Source organism: Vicugna pacos, chromosome X (genome assembly GCF_048564905.1).
Source record: "Vicugna pacos chromosome X, VicPac4, whole genome shotgun sequence".
In the NCBI taxonomy this organism is placed as follows: Eukaryota; Metazoa; Chordata; class Mammalia; order Artiodactyla; family Camelidae; genus Vicugna; species Vicugna pacos.
In genome coordinates this window covers 39,285,835-39,304,407 of record NC_133023.1, presented here as the reverse complement: position 1 = coordinate 39,304,407, position 18,573 = coordinate 39,285,835, and the positions used below count along the sequence as shown (strand labels likewise).

General features: G+C 45.8%; 1 protein-coding gene across 1 annotated transcript; it reads right to left on the bottom strand.

The window, feature by feature from the left end:
* Positions 1-6,467: 6,467 nt before the first annotated feature.
* On the bottom strand, positions 6,468-18,360 carry TBC1D25 (TBC1 domain family member 25). The gene is made up of 6 exons (XM_006213445.3): positions 18,099-18,360; positions 16,393-16,502; positions 15,277-15,431; positions 8,635-8,762; positions 8,319-8,507; positions 6,468-8,070 (listed from the first exon to the last, which is right to left on the bottom strand). The coding sequence occupies exons 1-6, from the start codon at positions 18,216-18,218 to the stop codon at positions 6,709-6,711; spliced, it is 2,064 nt and encodes a 687-aa protein (XP_006213507.1). The 5' UTR covers positions 18,219-18,360; the 3' UTR covers positions 6,468-6,708.
* Positions 18,361-18,573: the final 213 nt, after the last annotated feature.

Below are 18,573 nucleotides of genomic sequence, written 5' to 3'. Positions count from 1 at the left end.
GTTGGAAATTGCAAATACCCTTTTCCACGCTGACATGTATGGTATTAACTATAAGTAGTATTCTTAGTTGAATAAAGATCCTTAATTTTCATGTAATTAATTTCCCCCCCTTATGGTCTGTGCTTTTAAATTCTTCTTTCCCCAGGTCATATAGATGTTCAGTATTTTCTTCTATTAACTTTATAATTTTTTCTCACATTTAGGTTTTTAACCCATCTAGAGTCCATCCTTATTTGTGGTGTGAGAGAGGGATCTGGTTTTATTTTTTTCCATATCATGAGCCAGATGTTCCATCACTATCTGCTAAGCAATCTGTCCCATCGTTTTGTTTATGTGGTACCACTTCTTATCATATATTAAGTTCCATGGATATAGGGCTCTGTCTCTGAGCCCTTTTTTCTATTCCATCGGGCTATTTGAGCCAATATCAGTAGTTTTTTCTTTAATTAGTAAGGCCTTTAGTATGTCTTAATATCTAGTGGGACAAATTCCTATCACAGCTTTTTTTTTTTTCAAAGTAGTTGTATCATTTAGTTATTTATTTATTTTTATTGAAATATAGTTGATTTACAATGTTGTGCCATCAAAACTACTTTTTGAAGGTTATCTTAGCTATCGATAATCCTTTATTATTCTAAATTCTAATGTAGGTTTATTAGAATTCTAAAAAAAACTAATGTAAGTTTTGTTGGGATTGCATTGAATTAATAGATTTGGGGCAAAATAACATCTTAATAATATTACCTGTGGAGCTTCTTTTTGTACAATTTATTTTTATTTTGGGGGGAAGTAAAGAGGTTTATTTATTTATTTTGGGGGGGAGGTAATGAGGGTTATTTTTATTTATTTATTTATTTATTTATTTATTTAATGGAGGTACTGGGATTGAACCCAGGACCTCCTTCATGCTGAGCATGCGCTCTACCACTGAGTTATACCCTCCTTCCCCCTGTGGAGCTTTTAAGATAGGTTCACAAATTCTTTGATACTGCCCCCTTCAAGAGGTGGAGCCTAGTTCCTTTGCGCTTGAGTGTGGGCTGGACTTGGTGATTCACTTGCAATGCACAGAATGAGCATGTTACTTCCAAGACTAGGTCATAAAAGTCACTTCGACATCCTGCCCTCACACAGATTGCGCTATGGGACGATAGCTGGTATGTCATGAAGCAGCCCTGTGGAGAAACTAAGGCCTCCTGCCAACAGCTATGTGAGTGGGCTTTCTTGGAAGTGGAGTCAAGTCTTCAGATAACTGCAGCCCCCATCCACATCCTGACTGCAATCTTGTGAGAGACTCTGGACCAGAACCACCCAGCTACTCCCAGAATTCTGACCCTTTGAAACTGTGAGATAATAAATGTTTATTGTTTTAAGCCAATAAGTGTGGGAGTAATTTGTTGCCAATAGATAACTAATACATCACTAAAATCTTCCCAGCAAAAAGCATGAGATGGCTTTCCTTTTATTCAGATCACCTATTTGTTACTGATTTTTTTCTTACAGAGGTCTTTTGTATTGGATAAATTCTTTCCTAGCTGCTTTATTTTCTTGGTTATTGCTAGTGTAGAGAAATGTTTTGATTTTTATAGGTTGATATGGATAGCTCTTATTGGTCCTAATGGTTTTTCTGGTCATTCTGTTAGTTCTTTAAGGTAGTCAATCATATCATTTGCAAATGGGCTATTATCCATTCCTTCCAAAACTTACATATCATTTCTTTTCCTTTCCTTACAGCATTGGTCAGTTATGTATTAAATAGCAATATTGAGAGTGAATGTCTTTGCCTATTCTTGATCTTAAAGAGAAAATGTGTTTAAATTTTCCCTATTAGGCATTCTTTTGTTTGTTGTTTTGGTTTAATTTTTTCTATTAGGCATGTTTGCTGTTTTTTGCCACGTTATAACCTTTATCAAGTTAAGGAAGTCCTCTTGTACTCAACTTTGTTTGCTAAGGGTTCTTTTTTTAAATATCATGAACGGGTACTGAAATTTAGCAAATATTTTTTCTGCTTTGAGATTATCACATGATTTTTCCTTCTTATTAATGTGGTAGTTCACTCATTAATTTTCTAATTTGGATTATGCTTGCATTCCTGGGATAAGCCCTACTTGTGATTTTTAAAAGATACGCTGTTGAATTCAGGTAGCTAATGTTTTATTAGAATTTTTGCATCTATATTAATGAGTAAGATGGGTCTAGAACTTTATTATCTTGCATCTTCCTTATCTCATTTTAGAATCAAAATTATGCTAGCCTCAAAAAAATGAGCTAGGCAGCTTTTGCTTTTATTTTCTGGAAAAATTTGTGTATTTGGGAATTAACAGCTCCTTGTAAGTTTGCTAGAATGACATCTGCAAAAGCATCTGGGTCTGAAGCTTTTTGTTACAATGAGATGGGGTGTCTTTAACTATCATTTCAATTTTTTTTTAAAACTTACGTTCAAGTTTTCAATTTCTTTTTGCATCAACTTGAGCACATTTAAATTTTTCCAGAAACTTAAGCCTTTCACCTGGGTTTTCAAATGTATTAGCTTAGAATATTTAGCCTCTTTCTGTGTCTATAATTTCCCTTTTTTTTGCTCTGTATTTTGCATTCTTTTAAAGCAGTCTTTGGCCAAGGTCTATCAATATTTTCAAAGAACCTAGCAGCTTTTCATTTTGTTATTCTTTATCATTACTTTAAAAATTCACTTTGGCACTTATTTCCATCCTTATAATATTTCCTCCATGACTCATGGAGTCATGGGTTTGTTCTCTGCTCTTTCCAACTTCTTAAGATGAATGTTTAAATCATTTATTTTTCAACCTCTCTTCTTTCCTGATAAATGTGTTTAAAGCTATATATTTTCTTTTATTAACTGATTTGGCTGTGTCCCACAAATTTTGCATATAGTGTTTTTATTACTTAGATCTAAATATTTGTAAAGTTCCTTCATGACTTCTTTCATCCAGGGGCTATTTAGTAATGCTAATTCCCCCCAAATGGGGGCTTTTTAAAAAGCTTTTTGTTATTGCTAATTTTATTGTATTGTGCTCAGCATGCTTAACATTGATACTTCTGAATTTATTGAGGCTTTCTCGGTGCCCTAACATGGTCTATTTTTGTAATTGTTAAGTGTAAGCATAAAAAGAGTCTTCTCCAGTTGCTAAGTGGAGGGTTATATCGGAATGTGTCATGAAATTATATATCAAGCTTAAAAATTGTTCAGGGCCCCTTAGGAGTATATGTGTTCGTGGTGGACTCATATTCCTTGTCAGTGAGTGTTATGTCCTTTGTCTTTTGTGATCTTAAATTTTGTTTTGTTAGCTATTAGGATGGCTATCTCAGCTTTCTTTGGTTATTGCTCTGCTGTATTTTTTCTTCATCCTTTCCTCTTCAGCATTCCCAAATCTTTGCATTTGTGTATACTGCTGGACCTTTTTTTTTTTCAATCTATTGAGGGTCTCTGTGTTCTAAATATTTTTCATAATTACTATTAAAACTTCTGGCATCTCATTTTATATTTTTCATTTACAATATTTTTCTGTTCCTTTTTAACTATCATACTTATACCTAATATTCTCTTTGGGTCCTATTTGTATCTCTTGTTCTTGTTTTTTTTTTTTAATTAGGTTTTTGTTTTGTTTTGTTTCTGAGGGGGGAGGTAATTAGGTTTATTTTTTATTTAACAGAGGTACTGGGGATCGAACCCAGGACCTTGTGCATACCAAGCATGCACTACCACTGAGCTCTACCCTCACTCCTTCTTGTTCTTGTTTTATATTTTACCTCTTATTTATTATACTTACTTAAAATTCTTCATTGATCTATCCCAATACTCCTGCTTCAGGTATTGTGTGTCACCCAGTGTGTTAGCCAATCTCTGACATAGCCCCTGATGACCCCTGCCTCCTGGTATTCACATTCTAAGTAATTCTCTTCCACGCTGTGTTAGGGTTGGCCTATGTGACCAAGAAAATACAGCAGAAGTGATAGTATGTCATTGGCCACGGTCTCTTGCCTGCCTGCTGGAACCATTTATTATGAGGAGCCCCACGGAGAGGCTTAGGTGGCGAAAACCTGAAGCTTCCTACCACCAGCCCTGTGCATGGGCTGTGTTAGAAGTGGGTCCTTCAGCCAGGTCATGCCTTCAGCTGACCACAGTCCTGGCTGACTTGACTGAAACCGCAGAAGAGACCCTAAGCCAAAATCCCCAACTAAGCTGCTCCCAGATTCCTGATCCTCAGAAACTGAGAAAATAAATATTTGTTGTTTTAAGCTGCTAGGTTTGGGGGTAATTTGTTATAGAGCAATAGATAACACATCCAGTTTATTTATTTTTGTGGAGGAAGGAGGGAATTAGGTTTATTTATTTATTCTAATGGAGGTACTGGGGATTGAACCTAGGACCTCGTACATGCTAAGCACATGCTTTACGACTGAGCGATACCCTCCCCACTTACGTCCAGCTTTTTCTTCACTGGAGGTAATTATACTGCCCCGGTGTCCAGCTGTTTGGGCAGTGAGCTCGTATTCCCGACATGAGCAGCTGTTCTCACTGGTAAAATGTGTGGATGGAAGGCTGAAGGCCAGACCTGACTCTGCTCAATCACCTGAAGTCCGAGGGGTAAAGGGATGTGTGGGGAGATAAGCCAGGGGGTGGACAGGCCCAGGCACCACACAAGCAGAGCTCTCTCCCATCTAGTATCACACCACTTGATGATTCCTCTGGTAGCGGTTTTCTCTTTAAACCCTAAGAGGAGGTCATCTCCCAGGTGTGACCACGGGCCCTGGTGTCTGGAGGGGACAGTGGACGAGTGATTGCCTCTGGCTGCTCATTTCCTCCCCTCAGCAGGGTCCTGATGCCCTGATACTAGCCCCCAATGCCTGTCCCAGTGGTTTGGATGATTTCTGCAGTGAGGGGGCTAAAGAGGCAACATGGGGAAGAGGTAACAGCCAGAACTTAAATCTCTAACCCATCATGTATCTGCTGCCTCCAGCCATCTGCCACTCAAAACACAGGCCAGCTAAAGACAGCCTTCCATCTCCCCTTAGGTCCTCCTAGCTGTGCTGCAGTCTCTGGAACTCATGTTTTCCTCTGTAGTTTCTCCAGAGTTGTTTTGGGGCAAGGGAGTCAGTGGCTTGCGTTGTTTGCCATCTTGGCAAGAACCAGAAGTCCCAGGTAACCTTGGGGACTAACAGATATTTCTGTCCTTCAGGGTATCTGAGCCTCCTGTTCACAGAAGGGACCCCTCTGGCCCTCAGAGGTCCCAAACCACCGAATAGTCTGACGTCTCAAGTATATGAGCTTGTTAATCACAGCACGCACCCAGAGGGTGTCAGCTGGTTACTGACAAAGGGGGACATTTCAGGTCCACAGCTTGGATGGTGCTTGGGGACCAGGGTTTCTGAGCTCCTTATCTGCTCTTGTTAGACCCCCCCCCCAGTCTCAGAGCACCCTTGGCACAGAACGGTCATGTCCTGCTCTTCTGATGACCGAGCCCTCATCTGAGGAACGGTCAGCTTCCCCTCCAATACTGGGAGCCTTTGAAGGGTTATCTCCAGCTTTGTATGGGATTCTTGGGAGAGACAGATGAAAGGATGGCTGCCCTGATGCCCCTCAACTGTCAGCACTGCCTGGCACAGCACAGCTTCTGGCCAGAATCTGGCATAGTGAGGCCACAACCTGAAGGAGCCCAGTGATGTCACCAATCGTCGGCCACATCCTTTGTGGAGGACAGCACCAGGCCTGTGAGAGAATCTGCCTTGTGAGAAGGTAAGTGGAAAAAAGGACCTTTTTTTGATCATTACCCTCCAAATATGTAGGTGACTTCTTTTAAGGCCTGAGCTTTATCAGTGCTTGATTAGTTTGTCTGCAGTCGTGGCATAGAGAAGGCAAAGAAATGGTTAAGACAGGTATCCATGAGTTGGAAACCCAGTTTAGGGCTTAGAGCCCTAGGCATGGCAAGGCCACAGTCCCTTAAGCTGGCCCCAAAGCAAGTGACAAGAGTAGGAGCCTTAGACCCTTGTACAGGACCGCTGACATGAGTGCATAAGACTCATAGGGGAGGGAGGGTCTGGATCCTAGAAACGGGGACATGTGGAATGCCAGAGGTGGCTGGCTCAGTGTTTTTCTCTAAGTGGCCCATACTTCCCAGTCTTTGTAATGAATCTTGTCCTTTCTGAGTCAGGAACTCTCTCTCATCCCTCATTCGGGGCCTGTTCTAAAAACATACATTCACAGCCATAGTCCAGACCCTCATAGGCAGACAAATGTACCACAAAACAGCCTCAGGCCTCCTCAAGCAGTCCTCGACCTGGGCTCATCTTCTAGAACCGATTTCTCAGCATCCGCCCTCCTGCCCCTGGGGACGCAGAAACTGCCCTTCACATGAAGTGGGAGGTATTTCAGCTCCACCAGGTGAAGAGCCCCCGGGGATGCCACCTATAACCAAAACCAGGGAGAAGGTGGAGAAATACACAGACCACGGTGACCTTCATGTGTGTAAAGTATAGTTGTTAAAAATAAAACAACAAAAACAGAAAAAAGAGGCCGTGGCCTCCATGGGGCAGTGCCAAAACAGAGCCCCATACTCTCAGAGCTGGGGAGAGAGGGCACCGTGTTCCTACAGGCCTCGGGCTGGCAGGCAGGGAGGTGGGGTCTCACATGTAGGCCCTGATGGCAAAGAACGAAGATCTGGTGGGGCTGATGGTGGCCTGGAGGGAGCCTGATCACGATGGGGCCGTGGCCTCGGCCCCCTCCTCTGAGTCCCATACCTCTGACTGCAGGTAATCAGCGAAGAGAGCCTTAGCCCGGCGCAGAACGCGCCCCAGGTGGTGTTTTCGCACCAGGCGGTCAAAGTGCATGGCCAGCTCGTTGTAATCCAGCCCGTTGCGCATGATGTGGTCGCGGTGCTCCAGCAGGATGGCAAGGCAGAGGAAGAGCATGAACGGGTTCCCGCGGCCAAACTCCTGGGGCGGGGGCAGGCCCAGTGGGGGTGGGGGGAGCAGGGGCTTCCCAGGGTCTTGCGGGGAGCCCACCTCCGGCATCAAGGGGGATCCTGCGGCCACGTCACCCGCAGGAGAGGCGTCCTGGGTGGACGGCGGAGACGAGGAGGATGGGGAATCAGGGTGGGAGGAGGAGGAAAGCAGCGGGTCTGAGGAGTTCAGCAAGGGCTCCGAGAGGGACTTGGAGCTGATGAGGGCAGCGGGGTGGGGCAGTTGGACCAGGGCGTCCCTCCTGGGGCCTGTGTTATCCCTGAGTTGCTGGAGGTCATCCAGACTGGCTTGTCTCAGGAGACGCCCCCCACCGCCAGGCCCCTGGCTGGTGGCAGCCAAGTGGTCAACAGCATCTTCAAAGGCACCACCACCACCACCTGCAGGCCTCAGCATGTGCCGCTGCCGCACGGGCCGTCCCCTGTGGCCCCCGAAGCTGGTGTCTGCCACCAGGCTGGGGGGCCCGACGAGCTCCACCTCGTGCTCAGGAGGATCAGGGGGCAGCGAGCTCCAGGTGACCTCTAGCATGCGGAGGGCATCGTCGAAGGCAAACTCACGCTTGAGCTCGAGCAGCAGCCAGCGGTAGCAGAAGAACAGGTCGTCGGCACCGGCTTCCTGCAAGTACTGGTAGAAGTCAGGGTCGGCGTGCCGCAGCAGCAGCTTGAGGTGAGCGAACTTGGTGGCCATGGCGCGGCCGTCGGGGTGGAAGTTTGCGGCCAGGCGCTTCATGATGCCACAAAAGCAGATGAAGGCGTGGCCCTCATGGTCCATGACGGCGAGGATGGGCGAGGCCAGGTCGCTCATGCCCTGGCAGTAGGACACCTGTGGGTGGGTGACGGCATACGTGGTGAGCAGGTCGTGCAGGGCCCGCAGGTGTGGGCCGTCCTCAGGCCCCGCATAGTAGGGGTGGGCCCGGTCGGTACGCAGCACATCCTTGAGGACCGTGCTGCGGATGAACTCCAGGTCCTCGGGGCTGGCGCGCTGGGCCCACTCGCTCTTGAGCTGCTCGTACTCGCGACTCTTGCGTTTCATGTAGTCCATCCGCTCTCGGCCGGTCAGCCCATCTGGGTACACATTCAGCAGGTACCGCCACACCACCTGGCCAGGGATGAGACAGGTGAGGCTGAGGTTCTACAGACGAGGTGCCACACCCCGGCGTGGATCTGTCACCACCCCGCCCTCAGGTCTCCACCCTTCTTCGGGAAAGGCTGCCTTCCCACCTCTGACTCCTAGTCCCTCCTGAAGGCAAGCCTGCCGCCCTGGAATATTTCCACTCCATCCCATGATAGTGTGGCCCACTGCCTATGTCTCCAGGAGTGATGGGTCCAGTGGCCGAGAAAACCCACCTTTCGCAGGGAGGGCTCGACACCACCGTGATAGATCCGCAGGCGCAACTCCTCGGGGCGGGAGAGCTGGCCCTCATGGTTCAGGTACGTGTGAAACTCCGCATCACTCAGGGGTGGCTTGAAGGGCTTGACGTCTTCCCCGTATGACCAGCTCAGCACCTGTTGTACCTTAGATAAGGTGCGGCCCACCTGTGAAGGAAGGAGGGTAGGAGGCCCCCAGTCAGCTGGGCAGGCGCCAACCAGCATGCTCGGATTAGGGGTGCCAAGCAGGCCCTGCCCTCCAACCGCACTGGGTCCCGGGGCTCCCTGAAACCACCTGAGAGAGGATGGACTGTGTGAAGGGCAGGGCAGCTGTCGTCAGTGATGACCGTTTCTCAGCCAGCAGCACGTCGGAACCAATGACATCCTTGGGGCTGATTATGTCCCAGTCTTCCAGCAGGGGGCCTGGGCACACAGGATGATGTGGTATGAGAACCCCAGACCTCAGGGCTGGGTTTCTCTCCCACCAAAGCCAGGCCACCCACAGGGCAATGAGCCACTCCACTCTCTCTTGCCGTGTCATCCAAATCATGCAAAGATAAAACCCTGAATAATTCTCTTGTGGTAACTGTCTCACAAGATGGCTGGGAGACTCTATCGGTAATAGCTTAATGATACAAAGCAGTATTTATTGAGCACTTACTAGGTGTCAGGTACTGTGACAGGGCTTAACTTCAACATAAATAATAAGAACACTAGTCCACACTTCCGTAGGGCTAAGAGCCAGTAAGTGTTCCGAGCCCTTTGCAAATATTAACTCATTTAATATTATATTCACTTCCATCCTCTAAATTAGGTGATACCATCACCGCCACTCTTTCTATGAGGAAACAGGCACAGGCAGGATTAGGTGGTTGCCCAAGGCCTCACAGCTAGTGAGTGTGAAAGAACTGAAATTTGAAGCCCAGGCCCGAAGCTCAGGAGCCTAAACTCTTAATCTTACATTCCCGCTAGCCCTCTTCCCACAACTGGGGGAGACCACCATTATCGTTCTCATTTTACAGATGAGGACCAAAAGGCTGGAACATTTAGTAAGTGGCCAAGATTCTCCAGCCAGGAAACAGTAGGGCTGGGGTCTGGATCTCATTTACCTTACTCCAGGGCCCAGATAAACGTCAGAAAAAAGTATCTGTGGAACAGGTAGGTCGTGTATGTTAGACGTGAGAAACAACGCTATGCTTGACTTGACCCAATTCTGGCCCCTGGAATATCAGCAGAAGTCTGTCCCTTCTCTCTTTTCTTTCCCCCCACCTTGCATCCTTTCTTCCCACGTCAAATGTGATGTGGCTGCAGCAGCAGTGGCCACCTGAGGGTAAGTTCGAGAGACTTAAGAGATGTCAGCCCTGGTGCCACAGAGCTGCTAAGCTGACAACAGCAAAGACCGGTGGCTTTCAAATGCTACGATGTGAAACAAATCAACTGCGATTTGTTTAAGCCATTGTCATTTGCAGGCAAATGCTGTCCCTAAGCAGCATTTCCATGAAGTCCACTGAACTTTCTCCTACAGAGCATCAACAAGTGGATGCCACTGTCTCTCCTTGGAGGTCTCAAAGGGCACTGAAAACCTAAGGGGTCCAAAAGGGGAGATCCACTCTAGACATGCCCTCCTCCTCTGCTCATGTGAGTGAACAGCATCTCTATCTGTTCAGTTGCTTCAGCCCAAAACCTGAGAGACATCCTTACCACCTCCCACTCTCCCAACACCCAGCGCCAAACTGTCGCTAAGCCCTGTGGCTCCTGCCTGCGGAACACACTTCAATTCCACCTCTCTCGTCTGAAGCCACCTCCTGATCAGTGCCTGCTTCCCCTTTGTCCCTCTCCACTCTCTCCAACAGCTAGCTGCAGAGTGGTCTTTTCTAAAACATGAAAGCCCTTAAAAGGAAGAAGATCGCACCACTCAGAGGGTAAAATGAAGGTCACACCGATGGTTTGAAAGACCAAAGAGAAGAACCCCTTTCAAGGTACAGAGGTAAAGCCTGGTGGTTTGAGTGAAAAAGTAGAGTGACCAGGAGGACAAGTCCAGGAGACCTAAGATGCAGACGCCAGCAAATGCAGGGGAAGATACGGGATCAGGTGGAGACACGATGATCCAGGTATGAAGGAAAATGTCCTTGAGATGAAGAAATGGCTCACCAGGTCTTAGACAGAATGAATCCACAAATGGCCCATACCACAGGCCTCCCCCAACTCTACTCACCTGCTGGCGAAATGCCCAAATTCTAAGAATGAAGACCAACTCTTGCCAGCTTCCAAAGACAAAGAACAGGCTGCTTACAATGGAAAGAAGGTCAGACTGGCGACGAACTTCTGTTCCACAACTCTGGAAGCAAGACAGTGGCTTGCAGCACCCACGGAGCACTGACAAGAAAGGCCCGAGATCCAAGGGCCCCACCCCAGCTAAGCCAGCACATGTGTACCACAGCCGAGGAAAGAATTTTCTGGTCACTGGAGTACATCTAACCCGTGCACCTTACTGGAGGAGAACAAAGAAGTTCTCTCAGAAATGACTACGGAATGACTGCAAGGGCTTAAGGTGGGGGAAGGCAGAAGGGAAGGTGAATGGTGACAGGCCACAAGTGTTTAATATACCCAGTTAAACATAAAATGACAAAGACACAGTGACTGGGAGTTTGTGAAATTAAGTGTTACATTACGATTCCTAAAACACATAAGTGACCTACTCTAAAGAAAAGATAGTGATAGCCTGGAATTTAAAAAGAAAAAAAAATTACCGTCTAAGCAAAGCCATCTTGGAAGTTAAGGGTTAGGGAGGGACCAGAGGAAGAATGAGAATTAGAAGTGTTCCAGAGCTTCCATTTCAAGGGCCAGGGAGGGTGGGGGAGTCTGGAGGGGGAAAGTGGTCAAAAGATTTCACTGGCAATTCTGTTAAAACGCATAAATCCAGCTGAGGATTTTTTCTGAGAGACGTACCTCAAACTAGGTGACAAAGAAAGGTTAAAAATGGAAGAAACGGGGGAGGGTGTAGCTCAAGCAGTACAGAGGGTGCCTAGCATGCACGAGGTCATGGGTTCAATCCCCAGCACCTCCTCTAAAAATAAATAAACCTAACTACCTCCCCCAGCCAAAAAATAATTAAAAAGAAAAAGTAGAAGAAACCTAAAGGTGTACCCGGCAAACACGGATAAACAAAGAGCCAAGAGCAGCCATGTGAACGTCAGGAAAAGCACAGGGCCAAATACATGACAGGAAAAGAGAGACGTTCTATATTGATTTAAAAAAGAAAGAAAGAAGCTCTTAATAAAATGGGTGAAGGATTTCTACAAGCACAAACTCATCTAGTAGCAAAACCAGCTCTGAACTGACAAGAGACTATATATAGTCCTTATGTAACAACCCACTAAGTGTGAATCTGCGTGCATTTCCCTGAAGAAAGAGCCAAGTGTTTCATTATGGGGTGTGGTCCCAGGCCCTGCCTGCAGTATTACACAATATATGCTATACATACGGGGTGTGGCCCCAGGCCCTGCCTGCAGTATTACACAATATATGCTATACATACTACGTCTCCTTATCATAAAATTGTCAAGCCTCCCAAACTTTAGATATAGAGTCTGTGCAATGCCAAACAGAAATGTAATGAGGTTTTCCCTGGAACTGGATAAAATTATTTTAAGGCTCATATGAAAGAATTCATATTTAAGAATAGTTAAGAAAAAGAAGAGCCAAAAAAAAAAGTGGGAGGAAGGCAGTGCTTTCTGATTAAAATTTATCACAAAACCACTGAGATAAAAATATAGTGTTAGCATAGCATGAGACAAATAGAGCCAGTTGGTGGAATGCAATCTAAAGCCCAGAAATAAATCCAAGTACATATGGAAACTCAGTATATGACAAAAGTGGCATTTCAAATCAGTGTAGAAAAAGCTGGTTATTAAATAAATGATGCTGGCGTAACTATTTATCTGGAATTATTTTTAAAAGCTAAGTCTACTAATCACACTGTTGGCAGAGTAGAGAGTTATATATAAAAAAAGAAAATAATAAGCATATTGGAAGAAAATATAGGAGAATATTTGTGTAAGCTTATGGATGGGGAAGATGTTCCAAAGTAAGAGGAGAAATTCAGAAACCATAAAGGAAAAGGTAGACACATGTATGAGACTGCATACAAATTTTAGTTTCTGATAGGACCAAAAAAAGATACCATAAGCAAAGCCATAAAACCAAAAGATACACTTGGAAAAAATATTTGCAATACATATGACAGAAAGAGGATTCCTATCACAAATGCACAAACTGGTTGAAGGTCTAGGTTTGGTAATCTTCCAACTATAGAGGTGACAGAGACTGACTTCTCAGAAAGCGGGACTGCGCCATCCAAGTGGTCACTGCACGCCTGCTGCTTTCACAGTCGTGAACACGACTGCAAGAATTCCATTAATAATATTTTTAACAGCTCCATCGATGGGATACTTACTCATTCATTTAGAGTATGATACCATTTACGTTAAACAAATACTGTTTGTGGATATATATAAATAGGAACATACTTACGTATCTCTATATGTGGATTAATTTGTGTGTGCGTGTGTGAATAAAGGACCTGCAAGGTTACACATCCAACTGATCAAAGTGGTTCCTGCCGGGTGAAAGGGTGGCGGGGGGGTCAAGATTAGGCACAGTGGTTCCAGGAGACCACAGCATTATTTGAAATATTTTCATTTCTAGTAATGTATTTACTGGATAATTAAAAAATTCATTTCAGGGGGAGGGTATAGCTCAAGTGGTATAGTGCATGCTTAGCATGCATGAGGTCCTGGGTTCAATCCCCAGTACCTCTATCAAAAAACTAAATAAATGAATAAAACTAATTACCTTCCCCTGCAAAAAAAAAAAAATTCGTTTCTTTTAAAAACGCAACTTCAATCAAATTCCCAGCAGGATTTCAATGGAATGATAAGCTAACTCTATTAAATGAAAAGAACAGCAAGTGCACAAGAATAATCAAGAACACTTTTAAAAGGAAAACATTGAAACACATTTATTTTAAAGCTATATGATGAAAACAACATGGAACTGGCTTAGGATTTAACAAAGAGATCAGTTTAAGAGGACCAGGAATTCTGAAACAAACTCCTGTATTCCTGTCTTTGCAGGAATTTGGTAAATAAGAACTGACTCATCTGTAACTGGAAAGTTGATTCTCTTTAAAAAGGTACCTTTTAAATATCCTTTTGCCAAATGGTTGGATGTCTGTCTCCCTGTGTCATCTGCATTCCTCTCAGTTCTTATGCAGTTGGGGTTTTCTTTTTTAAAATTTTTTGGGGTAATTAGGTTTATTTATTTATTTTATTTTTTAATGGAGGTACTGGGGATTGAACCCAGGACCTTGTGAATGCTAAGCATGCGCTCTACCACTGAGCTATAGCCTTGCCTCTGGGGGTTTTCTTCAAATATTTATTAGCCGAGGGGATTTTATTTCCTTACTGAAATAGTGCTATGTGTTTATTTCACAGGGGAGGAAACCCTGGGCTTGGGGAATTAGTCAAGTGACTGACACATGGTAGTGCACAGGGCTACTCAGTGTAGAGGATCCTGTGTCTCTGGTTACCTGTCTTTTTTCCATTTGTCTCTCTGCCTGTCTCTGTCACTAACTTTCTCTCTGATTCTTCTTTCTCTCTCTCTCTGCCTGTCTTTTTCTTAACAAGCTCCAAATTTTGCAGAGTCAGACAGTTAAGAGCAAGGACTCTGAAGCCACCACCTTGGGTTCAAATCCTGCTCCTCCACTTACTGTCTGTGTGACACAGATAAGTACTGTCCCCTCCCTGAGCCTCAGTTTCTTCATCTGTAACACGGAGATAACAGTTGCACTTTCCCTGTAGGATTGTTTTGACAATCCAATGAATAAATATGTATTTCAGAATGGCCCCAAGTGTTCAACACGTATTAGCTACTTATGTGTTATTATGATGTCAATAAAATGTCTCAGTCACCCTAAATAGGCACTGTGAGTTTCCTGAGGCTGCGAACCATGTCTTCCACTCCATAACTTTTTATTTTAAAAAACTTCAAATCTACAGTTAAAGTTAAAAAGAAAAATACATTGAACAGCCGTACACCCTTCATCCAGCTCCCTTAACTGTTCAGTTTTGCCACATTTGCTTCATTTCACTCTCTCTGTATATATACATTTATTTTTTGCTGAATTATTTGCAGATCTCGTAACACTTTACCCCTGAATTCTTAACTGTGTTTTTCCCAGGAACAAGGATGTTTTCCTTCGAAAATCATGATACCATTATGATACCCAGGAAGTTTAACACTGATACAATATTATTATCTAATGTCTGCTCCATAATCAAATGTGGGGGACCATGTCTTAATTTATCTGTGGGCCCCTGGGACCAGCACAGGCAAGACTGAGGTAACAAATATGAGAAGATCAGAAGTGGCTGAGAGATCAAAGGAACAAACAAATGAGTGAGCAAGAGCGCAAACAAATGAATATGAGTGTGAGATGACTGAATGAATAAATACAATTACCATTAGTATAATCAGCATTGTTATAGTTATGTATTATTATAACTCAAACATAATAATCCAGCTCTATTGTTACACTGCATTCTATGACCATAACATACATTGCTAGATTATATGCTATAATCAATGATAATTATTGTTCTTAGAGCTAAAACTTTTTGAGCATTCACTATGCAGCTATGCACAGTTCCAGGCATTTTACATGAATTTCCCTGTTTAATCCTCATGATGGCCCTAAGATACCATTACTTCTACTTTACAGGTAAGGAAATTGAGGCCCAGTGGCCAAACCAGAATTTGGACCTAGGAGACCTGGCTCTCTAGCCTCCTGTGAGGGAGTGTATTGCAAGGGGTGGAGTCATCCTATGAGGAAAGAAAGGCAATCCCAGAGCAGTACCCCAGGGCACCAGGTACTCACTATCCTCAGTGGGCCGAATATCTACACGCAGCTGCAGGTAAGGTTTGGAGGCGGTGGCGAACGCTGTGCTGAGGTCCCAGTCAGACAGGAGTGAGAGGTAAGCTTCCTGCCCTAGCCGATCCCGGCCCAGGTAGCTGATACCAAAGTTCTTCTTCCTGGACAGAGGAGACGTGGCAGCTTTCAGCGCCCCAGTGCCCTGGAGGCCTCAGGGATGGCTTCCAAAAGAAGCAGGGAAAGATGGATGGTTTTGAATACAACTTCCTCCTATGTGCTGGGTACTGCGCCAAGGATTTCAGGCAGTCTGAGGTCAGATCATTTACATCCACTTTGTTTCACAAACACAGAAACAGATACACACCTGCTTGTATCTGGAGAGCATATAGGAAACGGGTAATGTGGTCCTCTCTAGGGAGGGTAACAGAGTAGTTGAGGGATAGAGGTGGGAAGAAAGCAGCCTTCTTACTGCATAAAAAATAAAGCAATCTGTATGTCTGTTATTTTTCACAACAAATAATGTTTATGCAAAAAAGTCAAATAACAACTAAGAATTTGTTCTTCAGATACACCTGTGCAACTATGCAAAGAAGTACGCTAATAGTTATAACTATGTAACCATGGAAACATATACCCATCACTTTTGTACTCTGAGTTTGTCACCATGTGCATATAGCCCTCCAAAACGACAACCACAACAAAATAAGCATCATACCTGCCCCCAAGAGACACCACTTTTCATCTGTCAGGTTGGCAAAATTTCCAGTGTTTTCTAACTAGTGTTAGTGACCAGGCTGTGAGGGAAACAAGAATTTTATATGCTGCTGGCGAGACAGTAAATTGGTAATACCTATCTGGAGAACATTTTGGAAGCATCCATTGACATTTTAAAAAGCATACAACCTTTAACTCAGCAATATCACTGCTAGGAATTTCTCCTCTGACAAGATTTCCCCAAATATTCCAAGATATGCATGTGGCTGTTTGTTTATTGTGGGATTATTTATAATAATCAAACAAACAAACAAACACTCTTACCAAATAACAACAATAAAAAAAAACCAAACAACTACTGTCGAGGCTGGGTGGTACAGACGTTTTCCCCAGCATCCCATTACTCACCCGTTCAAGTCAAAGGCTCGGATAAGGATGTGCTGTAACACATCAAGCGAGGTGATCTGAGGGTCAACAGCAAAAGAACGAAACTCAGGTGGCAAGAAGCTCTCACATTTCTGGGAAGAGAAGACACAGGGTCAGCCATCAGGGGTCGCATCACCATGCTGGAAACGCAGTGACAGGCAGGCGGCAAGGTCAGAGAAGTGGCAGCGGCCAGATGAAGGCGGGAGTTCTGGACTATGGTGAGGACTTTGGTTTTTGTTCTGAGTGAGGTGGTAGGCTTGGGAGGGTTCTGAATAGAGGAGGGATGTGGTCTGACTTAGGATTTAACAGGATCCTTCTGGCTGCTCTGTGAAGAACAGACTATGGGGGACAAAGGAGAAAGCAGTGGTCCAGTGAGGAGGAGGCTACTGCAATTGTCCAGGCACCCAATCCTTCTTCTATATCCCTTCAACGATGGCTGCCAGGATCACCATGTCCAGTCTGGCCCTTATTAAACCAGTCATCCACAATGCAAGCAATCCAGCACCTCTGTCTACAATACTCCCCTGCTTAAATCTCTTCAAAGGGAACCCCAGGGTCCCCACCAAGTGGGCCTACGGGACCCCAGCCAGCCTCTCTCCAGTCAGCTTTTTTGAACTTTCCACTCTGGTACTACCAAACTGAGGGAAGTTACTCTAAACACATTCTGGCTCCGGGCCTTTGCTTATGCTGCTCCCGCTGTCTGGAACATCCTTTCCACTTTCCTCAACTGGCTCACTCACGGCTCAGGCATCATCTCTTTTCTGAACTCCCAAACCTCTATCTTAGAGCTCTCTCTATTACACTGAACTTATCTGTTTACATCTCCCCAGAAGTGACCCTCTTCTCATCACCACCAGAGCCACCACCCTAGTCCGAACCACCTTCACTTCTTGCTGGAACTACTACAACAGCTTTCTTACTCAAGAGGATGCACCAAAGGCCCGTCACAATCTGCCCCTCTCTTACCTCTCTGATTCACCTCCTACCACTCTTCCCTGCACTTTCTGGGCGCTAACAATATGGGAGCCTAAGAGAGTATGCCAAGCTTGTCCCCACCTCTCAGCCTATTTGCCCTTGCTGTTCCTTCTACCTAGAACACTCTTCCCCCGCTCATATGCACATGGCTGACTCCTTTTTATTTGGCTCTCTGCTCCTTCAATAGCTCTCTGGGGATTTCCCTGTACAACCTTGGCTAAAGCTAACTCCCTAGCTCAGAACCTTTTTGGTTATTTCCCCATGCCATCCACCAGTGTCTGAAGCTCATTTATATAGACGAGTATGTCTGCTCAATCAGGGTGGGGACGTGCACCAAAGTGCAGTCTCAACACATATGTTAACTGATTTCGGCGCCACCTTTTCAGACAGCAACAACCTCCCTCATTCATCAGGGCCCCACTCAACTATTAAGGCCCCTCCTCCAACCCTACAGCCCCTCCTCTCTACCTACAATCTCCATTCCATAGGCCCCCTATCCCTCCATGTGCAGTCCCCACGCCCCATGCCCTGCCCCTGCATTTCAAGTCCAGCCTTCCCCCAACCCCCACCCACGCCACCATCACTCTGCCCTCAAGCCTCGCCCCTCACGTAACACCCTAAATCTCAGGTCCCGCCCTCCATCCTAGGACCGCCACCGCCTTCCCCTCCCCCGGGAGCCCCCGGCTGGCTGGCGGACGGGTCGCCAGCCTCACCTTGACTCGGACCCGCACCACCTCTCGCTCTTCCTCCTCAGCCGCCGCCGCCTGGGCTCCCCCGCCAGGCGGGGGCGCTCCGGAGCTGGCCAACTCCAAGGACCCAGAGGCTGTCGCCATCCCGCCGCCGCCACCCGCTTCAGAATGACAGCTGATTGTTGCCCCCTACCCTTGCGCGCACCCCAGAGTGCAGGCGCCCGCGGCCCCACCTTGCGCCCGGGCGCAGGCGCAGAGGGCGCCGCGCGACCCTGCCCCCCCCTCACCTGGCACAGGCTGGCCATTGCCTCTGCGCATGTGCACAGCGCGCTGTTGCCAGGACCCCGCCCCCCCAAAGCCGGGCATTTTGCCTCACTTCGGCCAGTGTGCAGGCGCCTACTGAGGCCCCGCCTCCTCTCGGCCGCGTTTGGTTGTTTGGTCCTTTTGCTTCCGGATTCACCTAGGTGTGTGTTAAAGTGACAACCTATTCTGGCGGGAG

Excerpts from the sequence above, each read along its gene's own strand:
- TBC1D25 (XM_006213445.3), bottom strand. The coding sequence starts at position 18,218 with ATGGCGACAGCCTCTGGGTCCTTGGAGTTGGCCAGCTCCGGAGCGCCC. Across the intron at positions 15,432-16,392 it reads CGAGCCTTTGACTTGAACGG|GAAGAAGAACTTTGGTATCA; the intron begins GTGAGTAATGGG and ends TCCTCTGTCCAG. Across the intron at positions 8,763-15,276 it reads TATTCGGCCCACTGAGGATA|GCCCCCTGCTGGAAGACTGG; the intron begins GTGAGTACCTGG and ends CTGTGTGCCCAG.